General features: G+C 37.3%; 3 protein-coding genes across 3 annotated transcripts; all 3 read left to right on the top strand.

Moving 5' to 3' along the window:
• Positions 1-1,567: 1,567 nt before the first annotated feature.
• LOC141657195 (binding partner of ACD11 1) lies at positions 1,568-6,012 on the top strand. Its single transcript, XM_074464346.1, has 5 exons — positions 1,568-1,823; positions 3,501-3,604; positions 3,922-3,997; positions 4,700-4,783; positions 5,355-6,012. The coding sequence occupies exons 1-5, from the start codon at positions 1,818-1,820 to the stop codon at positions 5,841-5,843; spliced, it is 759 nt and encodes a 252-aa protein (XP_074320447.1). The 5' UTR covers positions 1,568-1,817; the 3' UTR covers positions 5,844-6,012.
• Positions 6,013-6,857: 845 nt separating this feature from the next.
• LOC141657194 (TOM1-like protein 1) lies at positions 6,858-12,782 on the top strand. The gene is made up of 4 exons (XM_074464345.1): positions 6,858-7,065; positions 8,154-8,672; positions 10,490-10,726; positions 12,107-12,782. Exons 2-4 carry the CDS (start codon positions 8,154-8,156, stop codon positions 12,539-12,541), a joined length of 1,191 nt encoding a protein of 396 aa, XP_074320446.1. The 5' UTR covers positions 6,858-7,065; the 3' UTR covers positions 12,542-12,782.
• A 656-nt stretch (positions 12,783-13,438) lies between these two features.
• LOC141657191 (putative arabinosyltransferase ARAD1) lies at positions 13,439-18,534 on the top strand. Its single transcript, XM_074464342.1, has 8 exons — positions 13,439-14,180; positions 15,260-15,417; positions 15,514-15,661; positions 16,181-16,296; positions 16,482-16,620; positions 17,670-17,780; positions 18,004-18,072; positions 18,155-18,534. The coding sequence occupies exons 1-8, from the start codon at positions 13,503-13,505 to the stop codon at positions 18,281-18,283; spliced, it is 1,548 nt and encodes a 515-aa protein (XP_074320443.1). The 5' UTR covers positions 13,439-13,502; the 3' UTR covers positions 18,284-18,534.
• Positions 18,535-20,652: the final 2,118 nt, after the last annotated feature.

The raw sequence follows: 20,652 nt of genomic DNA, 5'->3' as shown, positions 1-20,652 counted from the left end.
TCAAATCGTACCTGATGAAACCCATGCTCATAAGTTAATTCAATCCCAAGTTCAGCTAAACAAGCGTAAACCCTTCCACCACCGCCATAAAGATGGGGATAATGTTCCAGCAGAACCAAAGACCCTAGCAAGCACCTTTTCAAGAGGCGCACTTACAAAGAAACCCAGCTCCCAAAATACCATCTCAAAAGAGTTTACAACATTCTCGCTCAATATTGAACCCTAAATTTTACAATTTTAGTTAATTTGCGACTTTAAAACACATACTCCAAACATTACTAGTAAAAATGCCTCACACAAATCACATATTGATTGCATTCTATAGAATAAACAAAGATAAACACGAACGAACAAATAATTAATCCGAATTGAACTTCAATGTGCAGATACTAAGAAGTAAATTGCCTGAATTCAACCGCATCAAAGATTCAATTTGTTCCGAAAAAACGCAATATACTCTAAAATCAAAAGGTGTCGATGAACTAAAGTTTAATAATAACAATATGTAAAATTAAATTACTTGAATTCAACACCGCCAATGGAAAAGCTCACTAAGATCATCTTTATCAACGATATCAAATTTGTTCCTAAAAAACTTGCGAATGACAACGTCGACGGCATCGGCGGGCTGATTAGCGACGTCGGCGAATCGAAAAAGATCATCATCGTTAATTTTAGATCATCATCGAACAAGATCATCACCTCAATTATGATCAAAACGCAATTACATCGAAGAATGATCGGTATTGCTTCGTAATTTTGAGTGATTCACCAATCTAATCCCTTGTTTCCTTCGTTTTTGATTCAGTTTAGAGAGAGAAAGTGTAGAGTAAAAAATAAAATGTTATGCGTTATGATTTTTGATCGGAGGCTGAGGTTTTTTTTTTTTTTTTTTTTTACATTCTTAGCGAGTGATATTGTTTAGAAGAACGAGTGATATTTCATTCGTTACTCAATCCTCAAATATTTAGGAGTTCTCACCGGATCCCGACTCTATATATATATATATACAAATTAGAACTAAAGTAACGCGAATCATTTAAAGTTATTTTTTTCTATCTTTTATAAACTTAAATTTTTTGTTGTAACCAACTTTTCCACGGCCTAATAGCTTGCTAAATCAACATTATTATGTTAAGCTTATTTAACTACTTAACACCCTTGGTTTTTTTTATACATAAGAGGGGCGAACTCATAAATTTAATTAGCTATTAGAGGGGACTAGCTACCCCCAAAATACCTTTGCGTAAGATGGACCGAAGTTCCATCGGTGATCATCTAGCCTGACACGACCTATGGAACCATTCACTCCACAATTAGCTAGCCATTTGGGTGTAATAAGTACGAAGTATGACTTTTGGTGCAACGAACCTCATACATATTTCATGTATCTCTGATTAATTATTATCAAATTATCAAAACTTAACGCCTTCGTAACAATCGTTACGTTATGGGTATCATGTAAACGAATATGAAAGATATTATAGGCGAATTCTTAAAAAAAAAAAAGTGATGCTTTAAAAAATATGACAAAACAGAAAATTATCGAGAAATTTCCGATTTTCTTATTTCTAAAACGAAAAAAAAAAAATATATATATCTTTTTCTTAAGAGTTAAGATAACAGGTAAATTTCGGTTTATCACGAGCCTTGGCGGTCAACAACCGACTCTAGTTTTCGCCTTCTTCTGCATTTCTGTTTTTCCAGATTAATTCCAGAAAAATAAATCACTCATTTCTTCGCGATTTTCCCCTAATTCTTCGATCATCTTCACTTTAATCGTCCGTTGATCTTGCTCAATTGCCGCTACTACTCCCATGTCGGTTCGTTTCAATCACTCTTTATTCTTCAATTTCCCTTTTTCTTATTCATTTTTAAGTATTTTTGTAATTCGTGTTTCTCTAATATGATTGATTCTAGGGTTTATTTATGTTCAACGATTCTTTTATTTACTAAAGGAATATCCAAGATATTGGCATGATTGTATATTTCGATTGTTAATTTTATGTATACAAACTGATCACGGACCGGAATTCGGGTTATTCGCTAAAGACTATAATCAAGCAGTTTATGAATTAATGTCGTCGCGTTGGACTTGATTTTACTAATTATGATGAAAACGATGGAGTTGTATGATGTAGTTTAGATTATAGTAGTATTAGTTGGAGTCCTTTGCAGATCAATCGGTTTTGCCTAATCAGTTAGTCTTGAGTCTTGTGTAAGATGGGTTTACACAAAGATAATGTAAAACGGATCTAAAGATAACATTATCAGTGGGTAAAAAAGTACTCCCTCTGTCCCGGTCATTTGTTGTCCTTTTTCAATTTTGGGGTGTCTCAATCATTTGTTGTCCTTTCTATTTTAAGAATGAATTTGATGAGTAATTTGATCATTCACACTCAATTTATTCCACTTGTCATTTAGTAATTGGCCCCTCCCTTTCCTGGTCTTTGTGCCAAAACCAAAGGACAACAAATGACCAAGGACAGAGAGGAGTAGTTAATATAAGAAACCGTTTCGCGTATAATCTGCCTTACCCAAGTATAGATTTATCTTTTCTGCCATACCTCGTGCGATTTGTGATGCTTTGGCTGAATACTTGTTGGAACTTGAAACCTTTGTTGTTGTCTTCACCCTGCATGTTTTGTGTCTTGATTTAGAATGATTTGGTGGGTGCTTGTCGATCTCAAACCACGCCCTTTGTGTATGTCTAGTATTGAATTATTTGACGGATATGGAGTATTGCACGTGTTGTTGCCTCTTTCCCTCCACTCTTTTGAGGCTGCAAATTCTGAAAATTCAAACCGCTCCTGGTCAAACAACTCTGACTTGTTTGTCTAAGCCAACTATATTCCATATATAACTATCCAATTACATTCAATGTCTTCTCTAGCCAACTACCATTTCCACGAGGGTTTATGTTGGTGATATGGCTATTATTTTTCGAGTATAAAACTTAAGACTGTTATGGTAATTACTCGCCCACAGTCCTTCATTCCGAATTAGTAAATTAAGAATGTTAAAGCTTTTTTATTTTCTTTTTTCTTTTTCGTAGTGTCTGACTCTATATTAACAGGAAAAATTGTCCTCATTTATCCCTGTTGTAGAGTGTCTTTCATCTAATTAACCCAACATGTCATCTACCCATATAGATCACATTTTTGTTTTATTTTTTCTATTTTAGCACCTTATTCACCAATGAAAGTATAAACCTTAGATTATTGAACTAATAAGAAAAACTAGATATTCTTTTTAAGGTATGAAAATCACGTTGATGAAGTAGAAAAATGATGATCCAATCCAACATATGAGGCTGATTTAGGTGATGATGAGGATGAAATGGTGCAACCATAGAATAAATAATGCAAATTTTGGGTTATTATTGAACGATGGTGACTTGAGATTATAAATGGTAGATAATTCAAAGTTGATTATTAAGGGCAAGTTCTCCTTCTTTATATGAACACGATGTTTTATGGCAAGTCCTTTTCGTTTTGCAGATAAGAAGTGTCAAAGTTTGTAATCTCTCCCTTGGAGCATCTGAGCAGGACATTAAGGAGTTTTTCTCCTTTTCCGGTGACATTGAACATGTTGAAATTCAAAGGTTGGTTTATTTGGTTTCTCTTCCTTTATTTATGTATCTCAATTCTAGGCCGATTTGTTTTCTTACTGGGTGGAGACTGCAGGTACTTCAAATGAGAAACTAATTGAATTTCATTTTTATTGTCGTTTATTTTGATATGTTGCTCTAGAGGCTGTAAATTGAATTTCGTTGAAATAGTTCATGTACTCGTTTGCTTTTTGCATGATTTTTTGACCTCCATATGTGATAAAACTAGTCATTTACAGTGGGAATGAGTCATCTATATCTAAGTCTCCAGTTATTCTAATTTCAAGTCTGCGGATGTTTTTTTTCCCCAGTGGGAATGAGAGATCTCAAACTGCTTATGTCACCTTTAAGGAGGCTCAAGGTGCAGAAACTGCCGCTCTTCTATCAGTAAGTTAAATTTTAAATACCCTTGCATTTTTTTGAGGACTTTTTTTTTGTCTTGGTGGGTAACTAACTAACTACCTTTGGTTTCAATTATATTTTTTTGAAGAATACAGCACTAAAGTATCAGTGAAATATGACATAAATGAGTTTGACTATCATGTAACTCCCAGTGTAGCAAAACAGAGAATTCAATCAATTCTTGTTTGAATATGGTGTAGCAAGTGCTACACTATTTACTATTGTGAGTCCGCCCATGAAAGTAACGTCACTCTCGGGTTAGGCACACAATTCCAGTTTAGAATTCTTAGTTCAAGTTCTACAGGTTAATAACACAGCCTTTGTTGAATTTGGAAGATGCGTTTTTGTGTAGTCTCTCGTCTGCATGTATTAGACGGTTTGGTCTCTCTTCCCCTCGTTTTCTGTCAACTAGTGGCATAAATTCTTGCAGTTCACTGTACAGTGCTACGTGCTAGCTATAGTCTGTCAAGACTCCTGAGAGAGGCATATAAGTATTGTTTGTCCAGCTCTCACTCTTAATTGGGTAAGAGATCAAATAAATAATGTATTGCTAAATTTTCCGGAATTGGTGGTGAATAGTGATGCATTATGAGGCCTTGTCTGGTTTCCTTTACTTTTGAGAAGGGGTGATGGTTAGATGGTCAATTGAATTCGTAGATCTGATATTTGCTTTTTGATTAAATCTAGGGCGCAACAATAGTTGATCAGGCAGTGACAATAGCTCTTGCACCGGACTACAATCCACCTGCCACCACATCAGCATCACCTATGGTATGGTCTTCACTCTTAAGCATTACTATGTGTTTGTCTTGCATTCAGGGCTGGCCCTGGGCCCGTGCAAGTGTTGCACAATTGATGAGAGTGGTAATATAACCCATACACTTTGTTGGCGTTTCAGAGGTCTCATGCTCGATACTCTTTAGCAGCATGTTTTATTTTCCCCTCTCTTATCGTTGTAGGAGTAAAATCTTTAGCAAAATAAACTTGTTTTAGTTGTTTAGATTTGAAGTCTTGAAGTTTTGAACCCATGACCGTTGACTTATGTAAGAAGACATAAACCATCACTATATACATTACAACTTGTGCTTTTGGATGGATACTTGTTTATTTTTATATTTGTAAAATACAATCATTATAGAGAAGTTTTTCAAATAATTATAAAGCGTTATCATCGAAATATTATGAAATATACTTGCAAAAAAATTTGATTTTTTTTATAGTAATGTAAACATATATTGCCTTTAGGGGCCTCCTATTGAGATTTCGCACAGGGTCCCCGAAACGTCAGGGACGGCCCTGCTTGCATTATATGGGTACTTGAGAAAGATTTGTCTTCCTTCAGGCCACTGAGAGCAACTTAGGCACAGATGGTTCCCCAGTGCAGAAGGCAGAGGATGTTGTTACTAGCATGTTAGCCAAGGGCTTTGTTTTGGGAAAGGATGCTCTTAACAAAGCAAAGACATTTGACGAAACGCATCAATTTACATCCACTGCTGCTGCTACAGTTGCTTCTATTGACCAAAAGATAGGGTTGAGTGACAAGATAACCTTGGTGAATGAAAAGATGAGGGAAGTGGATCAGAAATTCCAGGTATCGGAAAAGACAAAGTCGGCATTTACAGCAGCTGAGCAAACTGTGAGTACTGCAGGATCTGCCATCATGAAAAATCGGTACATCTTGACTGGGACATCGTGGGTGACCGGTGCTTTTAACAGGGTTGCCAAGGCTGCTGAGGATGTGGGCCAGAAAACGAGAGAAAAAGTGGCGGAGGAAGAAAGAGGAAGAAATGTGGCCGAGGGTTACTCTGAGATCCCTGATTCTACTTCCTGAACACCCTGCTCTTTGTTTAATACTGTAATATGATTGTCAATTTGGTTAACTGTGACGTTTCTTGGTTGGGGCTAGCAAGTTACATTTACGGTGTTGGGAAGGTTTGTGTGCTCGGTTGTTGGTGACGTTTTATCAATGTCTTCTAAGCTAGTGAATATTTGCATGTACCTATGGCAGTGTTTTTTTTTTTTCGTTTTCTCTCTTCCTGTTGAAAGTGTTGGGTACCAAAGAACAAGAACAAGTATACAAAGCGTCTTACTTGTGACAGGCTAATCCCGTCACAAGCTGAAGACCTCTCACAAAAAAGGGAGAGGGGACAAGGTGGGGGCATCCCCCATGTGCTTCCCCACTCACGTCTCATGGATATTTTGTAAGAAAATGGTATCCGTCACAAGCTTTTGATGGATATTGCCGTCTTCAATGAGATTTTGTGATACAACAGTCTCTAGTTCATCTTCTAATTTTTTTTTTATTTTGCTCTCTTACCGGTAACGATGACCCATACAAAGTAGTCGTGGCATCGTGTGAATTTCTAAAAACATGCATAGGCTCATCCTCCCTCTTTTAGATTATCCGGTAAATAAATTGGGTAAATAAGATTCTACCTCCAGCTGTATAATAGCATTGTACCGCCAACTAAACTCTCTTCTTTTAAATCGAAATTTCTTAAACTACATTGAAATAAATTGAACTCCCTAAGTCATGTTTTCCCTATCTTAACTTTAACTCACTTAATTTCAGTTTATGCAGCTCCATTCAATTCAGTTTATCCATTTAGCTCAATTTAATTCAGTTTAGATCTATTCACTTCAATTCTGCTCCTATTAATCGGAAAGAACATGGGTAAATTTTGATAATTTTGACTTTAAATATCTCAAAAATCATAATAAATTGTCATATGATACTAATATATCATATTTACCATTTAACTTTAACAAAATTATTTTTTCAACGAAAAAATTTTTAATGTAAATACACTAAAAACGTCGTCGAAATATCACACTGACCGCCACAGTGGCACCGTCAAACGAAAAAAAAAAAAAAAAAATGAAAAGCGAGAAAAGTAGTTAGTCGAAAAAGATGGTTGAAAGTTGAAGGAGTCTTCAAAATAAAGTCATCGTCGTCGTCTTCTTCTTCACCCCTATATTCAACTTCATATTTTCCTGCATTTCTCTCTCCTTTGGATTCGCACATCTACTATTCCTCTACCTTCAATTACACGGTATCTTCATCTTTCTGCCTTGTTTCTCCTTTGCGATCTACTCACTTCACTTCTAAACTCCATTGTTTTCTTTTTTGTATCAATTAATTTAACTTTCTTTTTTATGTTATCGATCAATTTATTATTTGATTATTTTTAGTTTGTTACTAGTATTAAAGTTGAATTAATTGAACTTGATTTCTGCCATTTTATACCTAATTTTATAATTCTGTTCTTTATTTGTCGCTTTTCAGTATAATGAGCAATCAATTTCGATTACTTGATTGTCTACCGCGTTAGGGTCGGATATTTATTTTTTGGTTGATTTTTTTTTTTTGGCTGAAATCTGACCTGCTATGAGTAAATAAAGAGTTAAGAAAATGATACGGAACTATTATTGGAATATTGAGTGGGTTATAGTTTTCTTGATTCTCTTGAGGAGGTCTTATCGCCTTAATCTCGCTCTATTTGCATGATTTCCCACAAATTTTGTGAGACCCTTTGTGGCTTTATTTATGTGACCTACCTCAACCCTAGGACCCAAGGAGAAGTATGTATCATATTTATAAATGTAAATATAGTTGGGGGAAAAAGAAAATAATTACATTATTTTTTAACGATTTGTTGATGCTAAGAGCTACAACAATTTTGTAAATTATTAACGATTTGTTGATGCCAAAAATCGTGGAGATGAGATAGATAAAACTATATAAGCACTTTATATTGTACTCTCTCTATTGATTTCATTTCCATATGTTTAATTAAAATAATTCTCACATTTTAGTCAACAAACTTATGAAAATGAGATGAATGGAGGGAGTACTAGCATACAATCATGCTCATACAAGTTAAATGTTAGTCATCTGCCATAACAGTAGGTCAGTAGTCACTCAGAGATTCATGTGGGAATAACAAGAGTCGGAGTATGAAGAATTGAAGACTATAGATGCACTTGGAGGGTACTGTAAAATTATTTTGTAGTTTCCTATAGATGCCAAGAATTCCGACAATATCTAGATTACAGAAATATAAAGTTTGGGTGTTTACACGCTGCTTTGAAAATTTTCCGACACTTGAACTGATTTCTGTTTTTTTTTTTTATGCTGAAGATGAGTGATAACTTGATGGAGAAAGTGATCTCTTTGGGCGAGCGCCTAAAGATCAGTGGGTCTGAATACGGGCAGAAAGTAACAGCTGGTGTGAGCTCTATGAGTTTCAAAATGAAGGAGTTTTTCCAGGGGCCTAATCAAGCTGATAAGATTGTCGAGGAGGCGACTGCTGAGACACTTGACGAGCCAGATTGGGCGACCAATCTCGAAATATGTGATTTGGTTAATCAAGAGAAAATTAACAGTATTGAGCTGATCCGAGGCATAAAGAAGCGTATCATGTTGAAGAACCCTAGGATTCAGTATCTATCCTTGATGTTGCTTGAAACTATTGTTAAGAACTGTGAGAAGGCCTTCTCTGAGGTGGCATCTGAGAGGGTTCTTGATGAGATGGTCAAGCTGGTGGATGACCCTCAAACTGTTGTTAACAATAGGAATAAGGCTCTTATGCTGATTGAATCATGGGGAGAGTCCTCAAATGAGCTCAGATATTTACCTGTTTTTGAAGAAACATACAAGGTATGTTGCTATATCTTACAGACACTTGTCTTAATGCTCCATTTTTCAGCTTCATTGATTTGTTTTTTTTTTTGTTTACCTTCTGATTGCAGTTTCTCATATTCTTTTGTTTTTTCCTTGGATAGAAGCTGTTTGTCAAATTTAAACTTGGTGAAAACAGTGTTCTTATGGTCCGATCTTCAATTGGTGACAATTTGTTTTAAAACACTCAAACTCTTTTGATAGAGCTTCATTGTCGTTTGAATGAATAGTTTTAACATTCATGACAAACTATGCAATCCGTAAAAATCTTCAGTGTCGTTGGATTATATTCCTCCTTGACCTGTTTCATCACTTGTTGTAGCCTTGTAATATTGTACTCTATTTTTTTGGCCTCGCATTCCCTACCGGCATAGTGTGAGTGGTTGTGGTACATCTATCCTGTTTTGCCTGACTAACGAGTTAAGAAGAAACAGCTGTTATATTAGCAATTGTGCATTCAATACGTAACTCGGCTTCACATAGATAATTCAGATTCCGCATTTCCGCTTAATCAGATTGAACTGAGGCATTGCGTGCATTAAGTATGAATTCTGACTTGTAATTTCAACACATCATGCTAGCATAGAGCATAGTTTTGGAACTACTTTTTTTGTGACCCTATTCTGTTATGTAATCCTGACGTGTAAGTTTATCCCATCATGCGAGCGTTAATCGTGACTTGTAGGTTACCTCATGCAAACACCCTCTTGGAGCTGCTTCTATCTGAAAAAATAGAGCTCTTGTCAACTTTTGAGAAGTGTGAGCTCAACTTGTCATTGAATTTCATATGGAGTCATTCTTTTATCTTTTGGATGGGGGTTTAAACTTGGGTAACAATGTTCCATGCTGATAAAAACTAAGAAATTTTATTGGGAATGGCGTTAGAGCATCTTTCATTTCTAGCCCCTTCCTCCTCGGCACCTAATATAAGCTCCACCTAGTCAACTCCCACTTTCCAACCCATCTCCTCATCCGCCTTCTTCCCAACCTAATCCGCGCCACAACCATCCTCACACCAGCTGAGCAAACACCTTTTCAACCCTAGCCCCACAATCGCCGCCAACAGCCAACCTTAACCCTTAAACTACTGTAAGACTTAAATTCTCTACCCCATCTTAACTTCCCCCTAAACCACTCTCCCAGCATCTTCCACCACTCCCTCCATCATCTTCACTCTCCTTCTCACGCAACTACTCAATCCTCTTCTCCCTCCTTTCATCAAATTGGTGGAGTATAGAAGGAGAGAGAAAAGAGAAAAAAGACGAAGGGTCTGGAGTGTGATTAGAGAAGAGGGGAAGTAAAGGGAAAGTACAAATAAATGATTTTGAGTTCAAAATGCTGCACAAATTTAGTTTAATTTACGTAAATAGTACTCCATATATATTATTTTTTTTAAACGGAACTTTAACTTCGTTTGTCAAGGATCCAAAATTAGAATAAATCACTAAAACTTATGATTATTTTATGATCACTAAAACTTCGGATGATCAGTGAAACCTCGGATTATTCCCATTAAATTTTCCAACAATTATGAATAACTATTTTGGAAGTGGAGCCTTGGCGCACCGGTTAAGGTGTTGCTTTGTGACCGTGAGGTCACGGGTTCAAGTCCTTGGAGCGGCCTCTTTCCAAAATGGCTAGGGAAGGCTTGCTCCAATTACACTCTTGTGGTGGGACCCTTCCCCGGACCCTCATCCACCGGGGACGCCATCGTGCACCGGGCTGCCCCTTTTTATTTATGAATAACTATTTTACCTCCTTTCATAAATCCTGACGCTTTTGCTTTGCTTTTATAGAGCTTGAGATCAAGAGGAATCCGGTTCCCAGGGCGCGATGATGAGAGTTTGGCACCGATTTTTACACCTCCACGCTCCGTCTCTGAAGCAGAAACAAATGCAACTCTTGCACAGAGAGACGTTCCTGAACAAACGTACTCAGCTGAAGTGATTAAAGTAGCATTTGACGTGGCACGAAATAGTGTTGAACTTCTTTCAACTGTTTTATCATCCTCTCCTCAACAAGATGTCCTGCAGGTATCAGTTTTCCCATCATGTTTTCAAATTACTTTTGCCAACATGTCTTGCTCCTGTTAATTGTCTTTAAGACTACAGAGCTGGTGGGTGGTAATATCTTTTTGGAATACTCAAGTCTCGAGTACGGATCCGTAGCGGACGCAGGATTTTTATGTGAGAGGAGGGGGGACAAATTTAATTCATTTTTTTGTATTGTGGATGTTTTTTTCTTATAATAATGATGTAGAAAGTCAAAAATCAAATAAAAGAACAATAAGTTGTCAAAGTCTTTGTCTTCTTTACAAAATAATATGGTACGTTTTCTTTTTCAAGTACTCTAAATTTTAAGTAACTATGCTTTGTAGTATTGACCAATATCTTTTTCAAAATATAAAAAGTTTGAGTACATATTTCAATATTAAACAATAGTGGTTCCAATGGTAGAGATAGTAGCATATTATCTTGAGGTCAAGGGTTCGAATCGTACTTCATATTGATTTTTGGCTATATAGTTTAGGAAACTATATACATGTAAGAATGTGGGCTTTGGCCCAAAATCACAATAAAAACTTACTTAAAATTGAGCGCTGCCAAGAATCAAACTTGGCACAGGTTGCTCACATTTCACAGCCTCCACCAACTATGCTACTACAGCAATGTGCACAAAATGATACGTAATACATATGCATTTCTAAAATCTTAGAGAGGAGAGGAATGTCTGTTATGGAGATTTGGTGAAGTGGGTGACTTTTTTATTTGTTAATTTAAGTTTTGTGGAGTATTGTTCATACTACTTTGTTAATTATATACGACATTTTCGATTGTCAAGGTGCCAGTTAGACTTTCAACTTTTAAAAAAATATTTCCAAGGAAATTCATGGAACTTGTGTCTATGCACTCTATGGTATTAAATTTGGGTTTGAGTCTTTGTCTCATAATTGGTCATAGGAGACTGATGATCTCATCTCGGCTGCCTCGCAATAAATGTAGCCGATACCGTTTCAAAACGTGGATGTGGAAACATTCAAAACTTTGATATCTCTGTCAAGATGAAGCTTCATTCTGGATCCAGATTCTGAACTATAATTTGTTAAGCCTGTTAAGATTTTTTGTGTTGGTAGTCTAGGTACACTTCCTTTTTGTGTTTTGCTAATGCCCTGGTGACATCTTGTCTATTCTTTTTTACCTCGCGTTTGATTGGGGATGTCAAGTTGGTGCTTAAGATACTATTTCTCTGCTTGTATTACAAGCTAAAACGACGTGATTTGCAATTCCTATTCGTACCGGAATATTTATTTTCCCCATTTTGTCAATTCTCAAACTGTGTTCCCCATCACTCCTTGGCTGACAAGCTCTTTTGAAATGTACCGTATTGACCGTGTTGTTTCTTCCTTATACCAGGATGACTTGACTACAACGCTGGTGCAACAGTGTCGCGAGTCCCAGACTACCATTATGAGAATCATTGAGACAGCTGGTGATAATGAGGCTCTTCTATTCGAGGCCTTGAGTGTAAATGATGAGATTCAGAAAGCACTGTCCAAATATGAAGACATGGAAAAACCCTCGTCAATGGTGGCATCAGCTCTGGAGCCAGCCATGATCCCTGTGGCGGTTGAACCCGAGGAGTCACCACGTGCTGGAACAGAAGATGCCCTTGTAAGGAAATCAGGAGGCGGAGGACGGGGCACATCTCAAGGAGGGCAGCATGATGATATGATGGATGACCTTGATGAAATGATCTTTGGCAACAAATCAGGAACGACAACTTCCTCAGGTGGTGGGGTTGAGCCAAAGAAACCAGATTTGGCAAAAGATGATCTAATTTCCTTCTGATTTGTTCCATATACATGTATAAATATAGTCTCTCAAATATGGGGTTGTGTTGGTGTGCTGTATTGGGGTTGGATTATGTAGGACTAAATTGCACATCCGTTTGCAAGACCGACTGACTGAGAAGTGGCATGTATAGCAGTGTGCTGGGGTACATGCTATTTGTGCCTCTCTAAATTGGATAATAATTCATGTAATGTTTAGGTCTACATTGAGATGTCTGTTTATGTTGGGTTGATAATCATTTGCCTTGGTCTTGAAACAAGTGATCTGCAGAAGAAAAGGGGGGACCCCAAAAAAAAAAAAAAATGCAATTGAAAAGATGAACGAACACATTGGAGGAGAAAATGCCAAGTAAAACACGGTTATTTAGTAGAATTACTTATGAAACGAAACGGAGATAGACGGTGACATTGATTGCAATAGCACCTAACTCATGAGGTGAGAGTGTGAGATCGTACGAGGCTGTCCTAGCATCACTCCTAATGGTGAAGAGTGCTAAATCTTTTCCTGATGAATTTTAGAATTCGTTGTGAAAGCCGTGCATTGGCGAGTTTTTCATAGTTTGTATGGGTAACTTTGTTAAGGTGCCACTACTAAGCCTGAATATTGACGGTCTAAATTATTATGATTTTGGACGGTCTGTATTTGGCTACATGAATTGAGATTTGGTAGCAATGTCTAATCAAAAATCTTCTAAAGGATTATTTTTAAAAAATTAACAAAAGGTTTGAGTTTGAATGTAATTTTGAATTTTTCCTTTATTTTGGTATAAAATGAGCCACAAGTATAATATGTTATTGTCGGAATTTAAACTACGGTCCTAAATACCACTCCTTATGATTTTACCAGCTATGCTAGTTAATCGTCAAGATTCATATTGGTCATATGATGGATGAGAAAGCTGGTGGAGTGGTGGGAGTTGGGGGTGACTTGAGTAGCCTTACTCCTACTGACACTGTAAATGAACCGATGCAGAAGCAAACAGCTTGAATCAAACATGGCGGGTAAGAAAACCTCCCCGATCCTCATCTTCCTCCTCTCTATCCTCACCCTCTCCTTCATCTCCATCTTCCTCTTCTCCTCCTCAAACCCTAACCCTAACCCTAACCCTAATCTTCCATCTCCATCACTCGACTACTCCTTCGTCTCCTCCCTTGATCACTTCCTCACCCACAACCCTAACCATCCCCAATCCCCACTCGACACTATCCTCTCCACCGACACTTCCGCTTCCGCTTTCGCTATCGAAAAACTCGACAATTCAATATGGAATACCGAACATTCCAGAATTTCCGACCTCAATCAAGCTTATCCTGCAATGGCGATGCCTCTTAGGGTTTACGTTTACCAAATGCCGAATAAATTCACTTACGATCTGCTCACCTTGTTTCTGAATACGTATAAGGATGCATCCACCTCTAATCTCACCTCCAATGGAAGTCCGGTTCACAGACTCATTCTTCAGCATTCTGTTGATTATTGGCTTTGGGCTGATCTCATTGCTCCGCAGTCGAGGAGGCTTTTACGGAATGTTGTTCGTGTCGAAAATCAAGAGGATGCTGATTTGTTTTATATTCCGTTCTTTACTACTATTAGCTTTTTTCTGTTGGAGAAGCAGGAGTGCAAGGCTCTTTACAGGGTGTGAGTGCTTACTTCTTTAGAGTTTCTGTTGTTTTTATTACTCCCTCCATCCCGGTCATTTGCTTAGCTTGAGAGGATGAAACTGTTAGTATTTATTGTTATTGGATGACACGTAGATCATTTGTTTAGCTTGAGAAAATGAAGTGGATCATTTGTTTAGCTTGCAAGGATGATACCATTAGTAATTATCGCTATTGAATGATACGTAGATCAAAGTACAAATGGATAATCAAATTAACCAATTCGGAAAATTTAAAAATTAATCAAATGACTCAAGACTAATGAAGGGAGAGCTTGCCAACCGAAACATTGCTATCATTTGTTTAGGATGATATGATGGAAGCGGTAGTAGTTGTTGTTAGTGATGACACATGGATCATAATACAATTGGATGATCAAATTGACCAATTATGGAAATTGGAAAAGTACACAAATGATTGAAAAGTCTACCAAAAGAATAAATAAACAAATGATCAGGACGGATAGAGTATTTCTTTCGTTAATCTGTACTAAGGGGAGTAGCAGGGGACGCCTGAGCAATGGAAAATTTGAAATTGCCAGTTAAAATTTCGCTTTTTTTTTCTAGTTTACCTAGATAACATTACTAGTTCACCCTTTGCTAACTACAAAACCTGGTTCCGCCATTTGATTCTTCATATGATGCTCTGAATGCAAATGCAACTCTTTTGCACCGTCTTGCTTTTGTTGTTTTAGCTGTAAATGTGATTGCACAACAACAATAACATTACCCAAGTGCCTCAATGGCTCCCGCAATTGCGGGGAAGAACAATCTTACCCTTGTGTTAGCAACACAAATAGACTGTTTCCGAATGACCCAAGATGAAAACTGCGTCGAAAACAACATCGAATGTATGGTACTTCACAATAGAAAGAAGCGCACACACTTTAGTGAGCCATTTTGCTTTATTCCGTCATAATCTGGAACCAAAGAGTAATGAGTCTTTGGCTCCATAGAAAAATGGAATTTCCAACTTTTGGAACTTGTTGAGTTAGTGAAGATCTTAACTTTATTCTATGCATGGTAAAAGGAATTTAAATGTATTGTTTTAACTGTAGGAAGCTTTAAAGTGGGTGACTGATCAACCGGCGTGGAAGCGTTCAGGAGGAAGAGACCATATACTTCCCGTTCATCATCCCTGGTCTTTTAAAACTGTCCGCAAGTTTATGAAAACTGCTATCTGGTTACTACCTGATATGGATTCCACAGGAAATTGGTTTGTCTTTTTTATGTAATTCTTGCATTTTCAATGCCATTTTTTCTTTTAGATGATTAGAATAGCTAAAGTAATTATTTTGCGTCACAAGTTTAGGTATAAGCCAGGTCAGGTTTATCTTGAGAAAGACGTTATTCTTCCATATGTAGCCAATGTGGAACTTTGTGATGCCAAGTGCCTGCGCGAAAATGAAGCAAAAAGAAGCACACTGTTGTTTTTTCGTGGAAGGCTTAAAAGAAATGCGGTAAGCATCTTCGTAACCTTCACAAGTATAGTAACATGGGTTTTTATAAATTGGTTTTCTTTTTCCGTTTTAATTTTCCATCACTTTTCACTTCTATTCTCTAAAGTTGATATTAATCATTAAGAAGAAATAAAAGTTTTCAGCGTGCTTATGGACTTTTGGTAATTTTACTATCATACTCAGTTTCAGAGTGAAGGCAGTTCTTATGCATGTTTAAATTCTCAAATATATTGGTGAACTGGTGGTTATAACACTGTAAAAAGCGCTCTCTTTTAATTATTTATGTGTCCTGCTCCCAGCACTTCGATACGCCTCCTTCACTGTTCCGCCATGAGATTTTAAGGCTAGTTAATTTGTTTTATTTTTCGACACTTGCCCTTACTCAATGGAATTGAAGTTACTGGTGACTGCTTTTGATGGTTTCCCTTACTGTAACAGTAGAAAAAAGTGGCAGTAGTTCAAATTTCATTATACAGCACAATATTTGGAATTATTTTCTTATAACTGCCCTTACTTCAGGGAGGGAAAATACGTTCAAAACTTGTGGCAGAGCTATCTGGTGCTGATGATGTAGTGATGGAGGAAGGGACAGCTGGGGAAGCTGGCAAAGCTGCAGCTCAAAATGGGATGCGCAAGTGAGATTAACTTCTACGACTTGTTTTTTCACTGTCTAACTAATGTCTCATCTGCTTGCCAACTCTAGTTGCAGTTCAGTCTATTTTTGCTGTCTGTTGCTGAGATTTTGCCAAAGCCTGTCGATATATAAGATTTTTTAATGGCAGATTTAAGTACCTTACTGGTGGTTTTTATGGCTTGATAGGTCTATCTTCTGTTTAAGCCCAGCTGGTGATACTCCTTCATCTGCCAGGCTGTTTGATGCTATAGTGAGTGGTTGTATCCCAGTTATTGTCAGTGATGAGCTGGAGCTTCCGTTTGAAGGCATAATCGACTACAGAAAGGTATGGTTATAACCTCCGTCACTGTAACACTTAGCACTCTTGCTGCCACTGTTTTTATGTTACCATAGGTGCCATCTTTTTTTCAATAGCGCCTTTTTTTTAGTGGGAGGTATTTGAGAAACAAGTCCAATACATTGTCACTGTGAATTCTGCTGCTGTCTTTTATTGTTTTAGGGGAAAAACCCATTTTAGTTTTCAGGCTTACATTACCTCACTGCCTTGATGGATTGTGATCACAACTTCCAAGCATGATATGTCCGAGAATATTTTGTAAATCGCAAATACCGCAATGCCACTAAAGAGGCTCCTGTCCTGAGTGGGGTATTCTTGCTTGCTAATCCAATAGTATACATAATCCCATCATAAAAATGTGTTTGTTTTAGATTCGTTATTTTTTTGGTTTCCGGTTGGTGAAAATAGTAATTTGCTTTTAGATTCTTGCTCACCAAGTTGGTGAAACAGACTTGATCATGTACTCTTTCTCGCTTGTATGCGCACGTTACACAGTATGAGTACGCTCTCAATAAGATGAAAGAGGATGGCTTACCATAAAAATGAAGGTTTTGTAAAGTGCCTTTTATTTTGAGGCTTTCATTAAAAAGAAGTTTGACAGAAAAACACTTAAGAGAACTAGAGAAGAACTTCTATTGAACAAGAATTTTGAAAAAAGCGAAGGAAATTTAGTCAGCATAAGTTTTTTTTTGGGGCTAACTTACCTCTTGAAACCTGTGGCTTGTTATTTATCCTATATTTTTTGGCTGTCTAAAGAATCCCTTTTGAAACTGTCCCATTTAGTCTGCAGTACGTGTGCAGTGTGCTGCAAATCTCTCTACAGTTCACCTATAAACAGCACTTGTCAAGTCTTCTGTCTTACTATTAAACAAATCAAACTTATGAATAGGACTGATTTTTTTTACTAAAGGAGGATAGGGAAACTTTGAGCTTCTGATAGATATTTAAAGGTTAGACTAATTGATTTTTTTCATGTTATTACCTTGATGGCAATGAGTACAAACAATTGACTCAGCATTTGTTTCGTTATTGTGCAGATGGCTCTCTTTATCTCTTCAAGTGATGCCCTGAAACCTGGTTGGCTCTTATCACATCTAAGAGGTCTCGGTGCTTCAGATATTAAATCTAAACAAAATTATTTGGCTAAGGTGTGTGTTTCTGTTGTGTTAGCTATAAACTGCAACTGATATTTATCTTGGTGTATGTTGCAAGCTGTGATCTTTAACTTTATGCTATAACATCTCCATGTGTGTGATCTACTTACTGGCCACTAAACCCCTTTGTGAACGTAATCGGCAGTAATAGAATGACCGTTTTCATATATGGGTTTGCATTCTGCTTCATTCAACTGTCCTTGTATGTCAATTTCAGTATTCCAGGCATTTCCTCTACTCAAGTCCTGCACAGCCGTTGGGTCCTGAAGATTTGACGTGGAGAATGGTTTGTTGCGAACTTCTCAGTCTTTTCTTTTTTGTAAAAATCCTAAACGAAAACCAGCTAACATGAGTGAGGGTGGCAACAGATTGGAGGTAAACTGTTAAATATCAAGCTTCATATCAGGAGATCACAACGCGTGGTTCCGGAATCAAGAAGCCTATGCAGCTGTGAGTGCAGACGATCCAATTCCACCATCCCATCACCCATATCTTGATTCCACTCTTACTTCACGAAATGCCATCTCATTCTTACATTACTTATTTTAGCTTGATGGCCTTCTATGTATTTTCATGGTAGTACAATCTAGATTTGGCCACATTTTTGGCTTGTCTGCTTTAGAGTAGGTAATCTATTTTTTTTTAATTATTTTATTTTAGTTTTGTGTCAAACGAGCTAGAAGACCGTACAATACAAAGAGTCGGGATGACTTTGGTCATCACGATTGAGCCAAGACATCTTCGGCATGTGATATAGTGAATGCACAAAATCTCATTATAGACGGCATATATCCGTTTATAACTAAAGACGTGTCAAATACAATACCACATTCCTAATAGGACAAGCAACAAGTGGGGGTGGTGGGGGCTAAAAATGTCACCACTTTCAAGTCATTTGACCCGTCTTTAGCTATAGACGGATATATATGTCTATGGCAAGTGATTGATGTTGTATGCCAGTGTCCACTCGAGTCAAGGATGTTGAATTGAGGAGTGAGGACAATAATGGACCCACCAATGCTAATTATTCCCTCACTTAACGCCTTAAATCTGGGTACTGCTTCTGGGATATTTTATTGGTCTTTAATTTGTGTAGTCTACTGCCTGCCATAATGATTAATGAAGGAATATAAACCAAGACGGTGGCACATGACACACACTCATCAACGTTGGAATCCGATCAAATACAAGGTACAACTTTACGACGCACAATATCCGTTATCCGTTTTAAGTTAAGACGGGTCAAGTATCAATGTATCATATCGCATGTATATGTAAAATAAGTACATAAGTGGTATATATTTGATCTGTCTTAAACTTAAGACGGATAGTGTCGTCTTAAAAGAGTTTTACTGTTATTAGTATTTTAGAGAAAGGACCCACTAAGATTGAAGAAAGCAAATACTATGATTACTTGCAAGACACCATCCCTGATTAACCCCATGGTGTATTACTGTATTATTTTATATATTTTCTGGCGCGTAGTCTTTGATATTGGGTTGAAAACCAAATTGGAATAAATAATTGGGCGCGTGTCAAGAGTTGTTGCACCTGCAAGTCTGCATCTATTTCTGTATATTACGAATCCAACAACTCCGAGGTTGTTTATATCATTACTCGTAGTGGGTAAAGTAATTGAGATGGTTAATGTATGTCCACTCCCATATTTGAGAATGATCTTAGATTCTTACTCTTAAGTAGAGTTGGACAACAGTACGGATTGGCTAGGCCTGCACTAGCCCAGCCCACCCACCCGCCCGCCCCCCTATATTCTTTAGCTCGTTGGCCTGCTCCCATGGCCTTCCCAACCCGCTCCCCAAGCCGGGCCGGTCCTGGGGCTCCCTCCTCCCCAGCCACATTACCCAAGCCCGCTTAGCACGCTCCCTTTTCTACCCATTTTGCCCAACCGGGCTGGTTCAGGGCCATCACTCTCCAGCTTGGCCCGCCCTTGGTCCGCACACCACAACCCGCAGAATGGACTTGGGCCCGAAGTCCAACTCTACTCTCATATTTCTTAAATCCGTTCATCCCACCAACCACTTCTAGCCCTTAAGGGTTTCGAGAATTTTGTCCTGATTCCCTCTACTCAGTCACAACCGCCATACATCAAACACAACTCAACTGCCGGTACCCACGACTAGCCACCAACATTCAACACCAACCACCACCCTCGTCGACACCATTGTTGCCACCTCGTCGACATCCTTACTCATTTACCCTCCATTTGACACAAACATTAAAAATAAGCATTTTGATACCATAAAAAGATGGGGTGTTAAAAGATTAACAGGACATAAGATAAGACACGAAAATAAGACAGAGAATCCAGACTACACACAATACACTCGAGACGCTTTTCCTCGACTCATGACTCGCCACAAACATATCAAGGTAGGCAACCTTTTACTTTCTGACAAAAAAATAAAAATAAATTAGTGCGTAATTAATTAGGATCATATTCAAATTTTACAGTTCAAACCAATTTCAAATCGTTAACTTTATCAAATAGAATAATTTTAACCAGTCTATTCTTACCAAACCCATTTTACATTTTTACTTATCAACTTTGTCCAAACCATCTCTTTATCATATCATATTTTTTTTGTTTGATTCATTCCTTATTAGTATAGATCTCGCGCGAATACGCAGTATTTTAGATAGAAACATTAAAAATAATAATAATAAAACTTATATTTAACTCAATTTGAAGTTTAACTGTAAATTTATTATTATTAATATTTTTTATTGACGTTGGAAAAGGAAAGTTCAGTATAATACAGATGTAAATATCATATAATGAAAACTCAATAACAGATATGATATAATAAAAGCCCAATTATAGCCAAATTCATTTAGACGGGAAAAT

The sequence above is a fragment of the Silene latifolia genome, chromosome 5, assembly GCF_048544455.1.
Source record: "Silene latifolia isolate original U9 population chromosome 5, ASM4854445v1, whole genome shotgun sequence".
NCBI classification, from domain to species: Eukaryota; Viridiplantae; Streptophyta; class Magnoliopsida; order Caryophyllales; family Caryophyllaceae; genus Silene; species Silene latifolia.
This window is presented reverse-complemented; position numbering and strand designations above follow the sequence as displayed.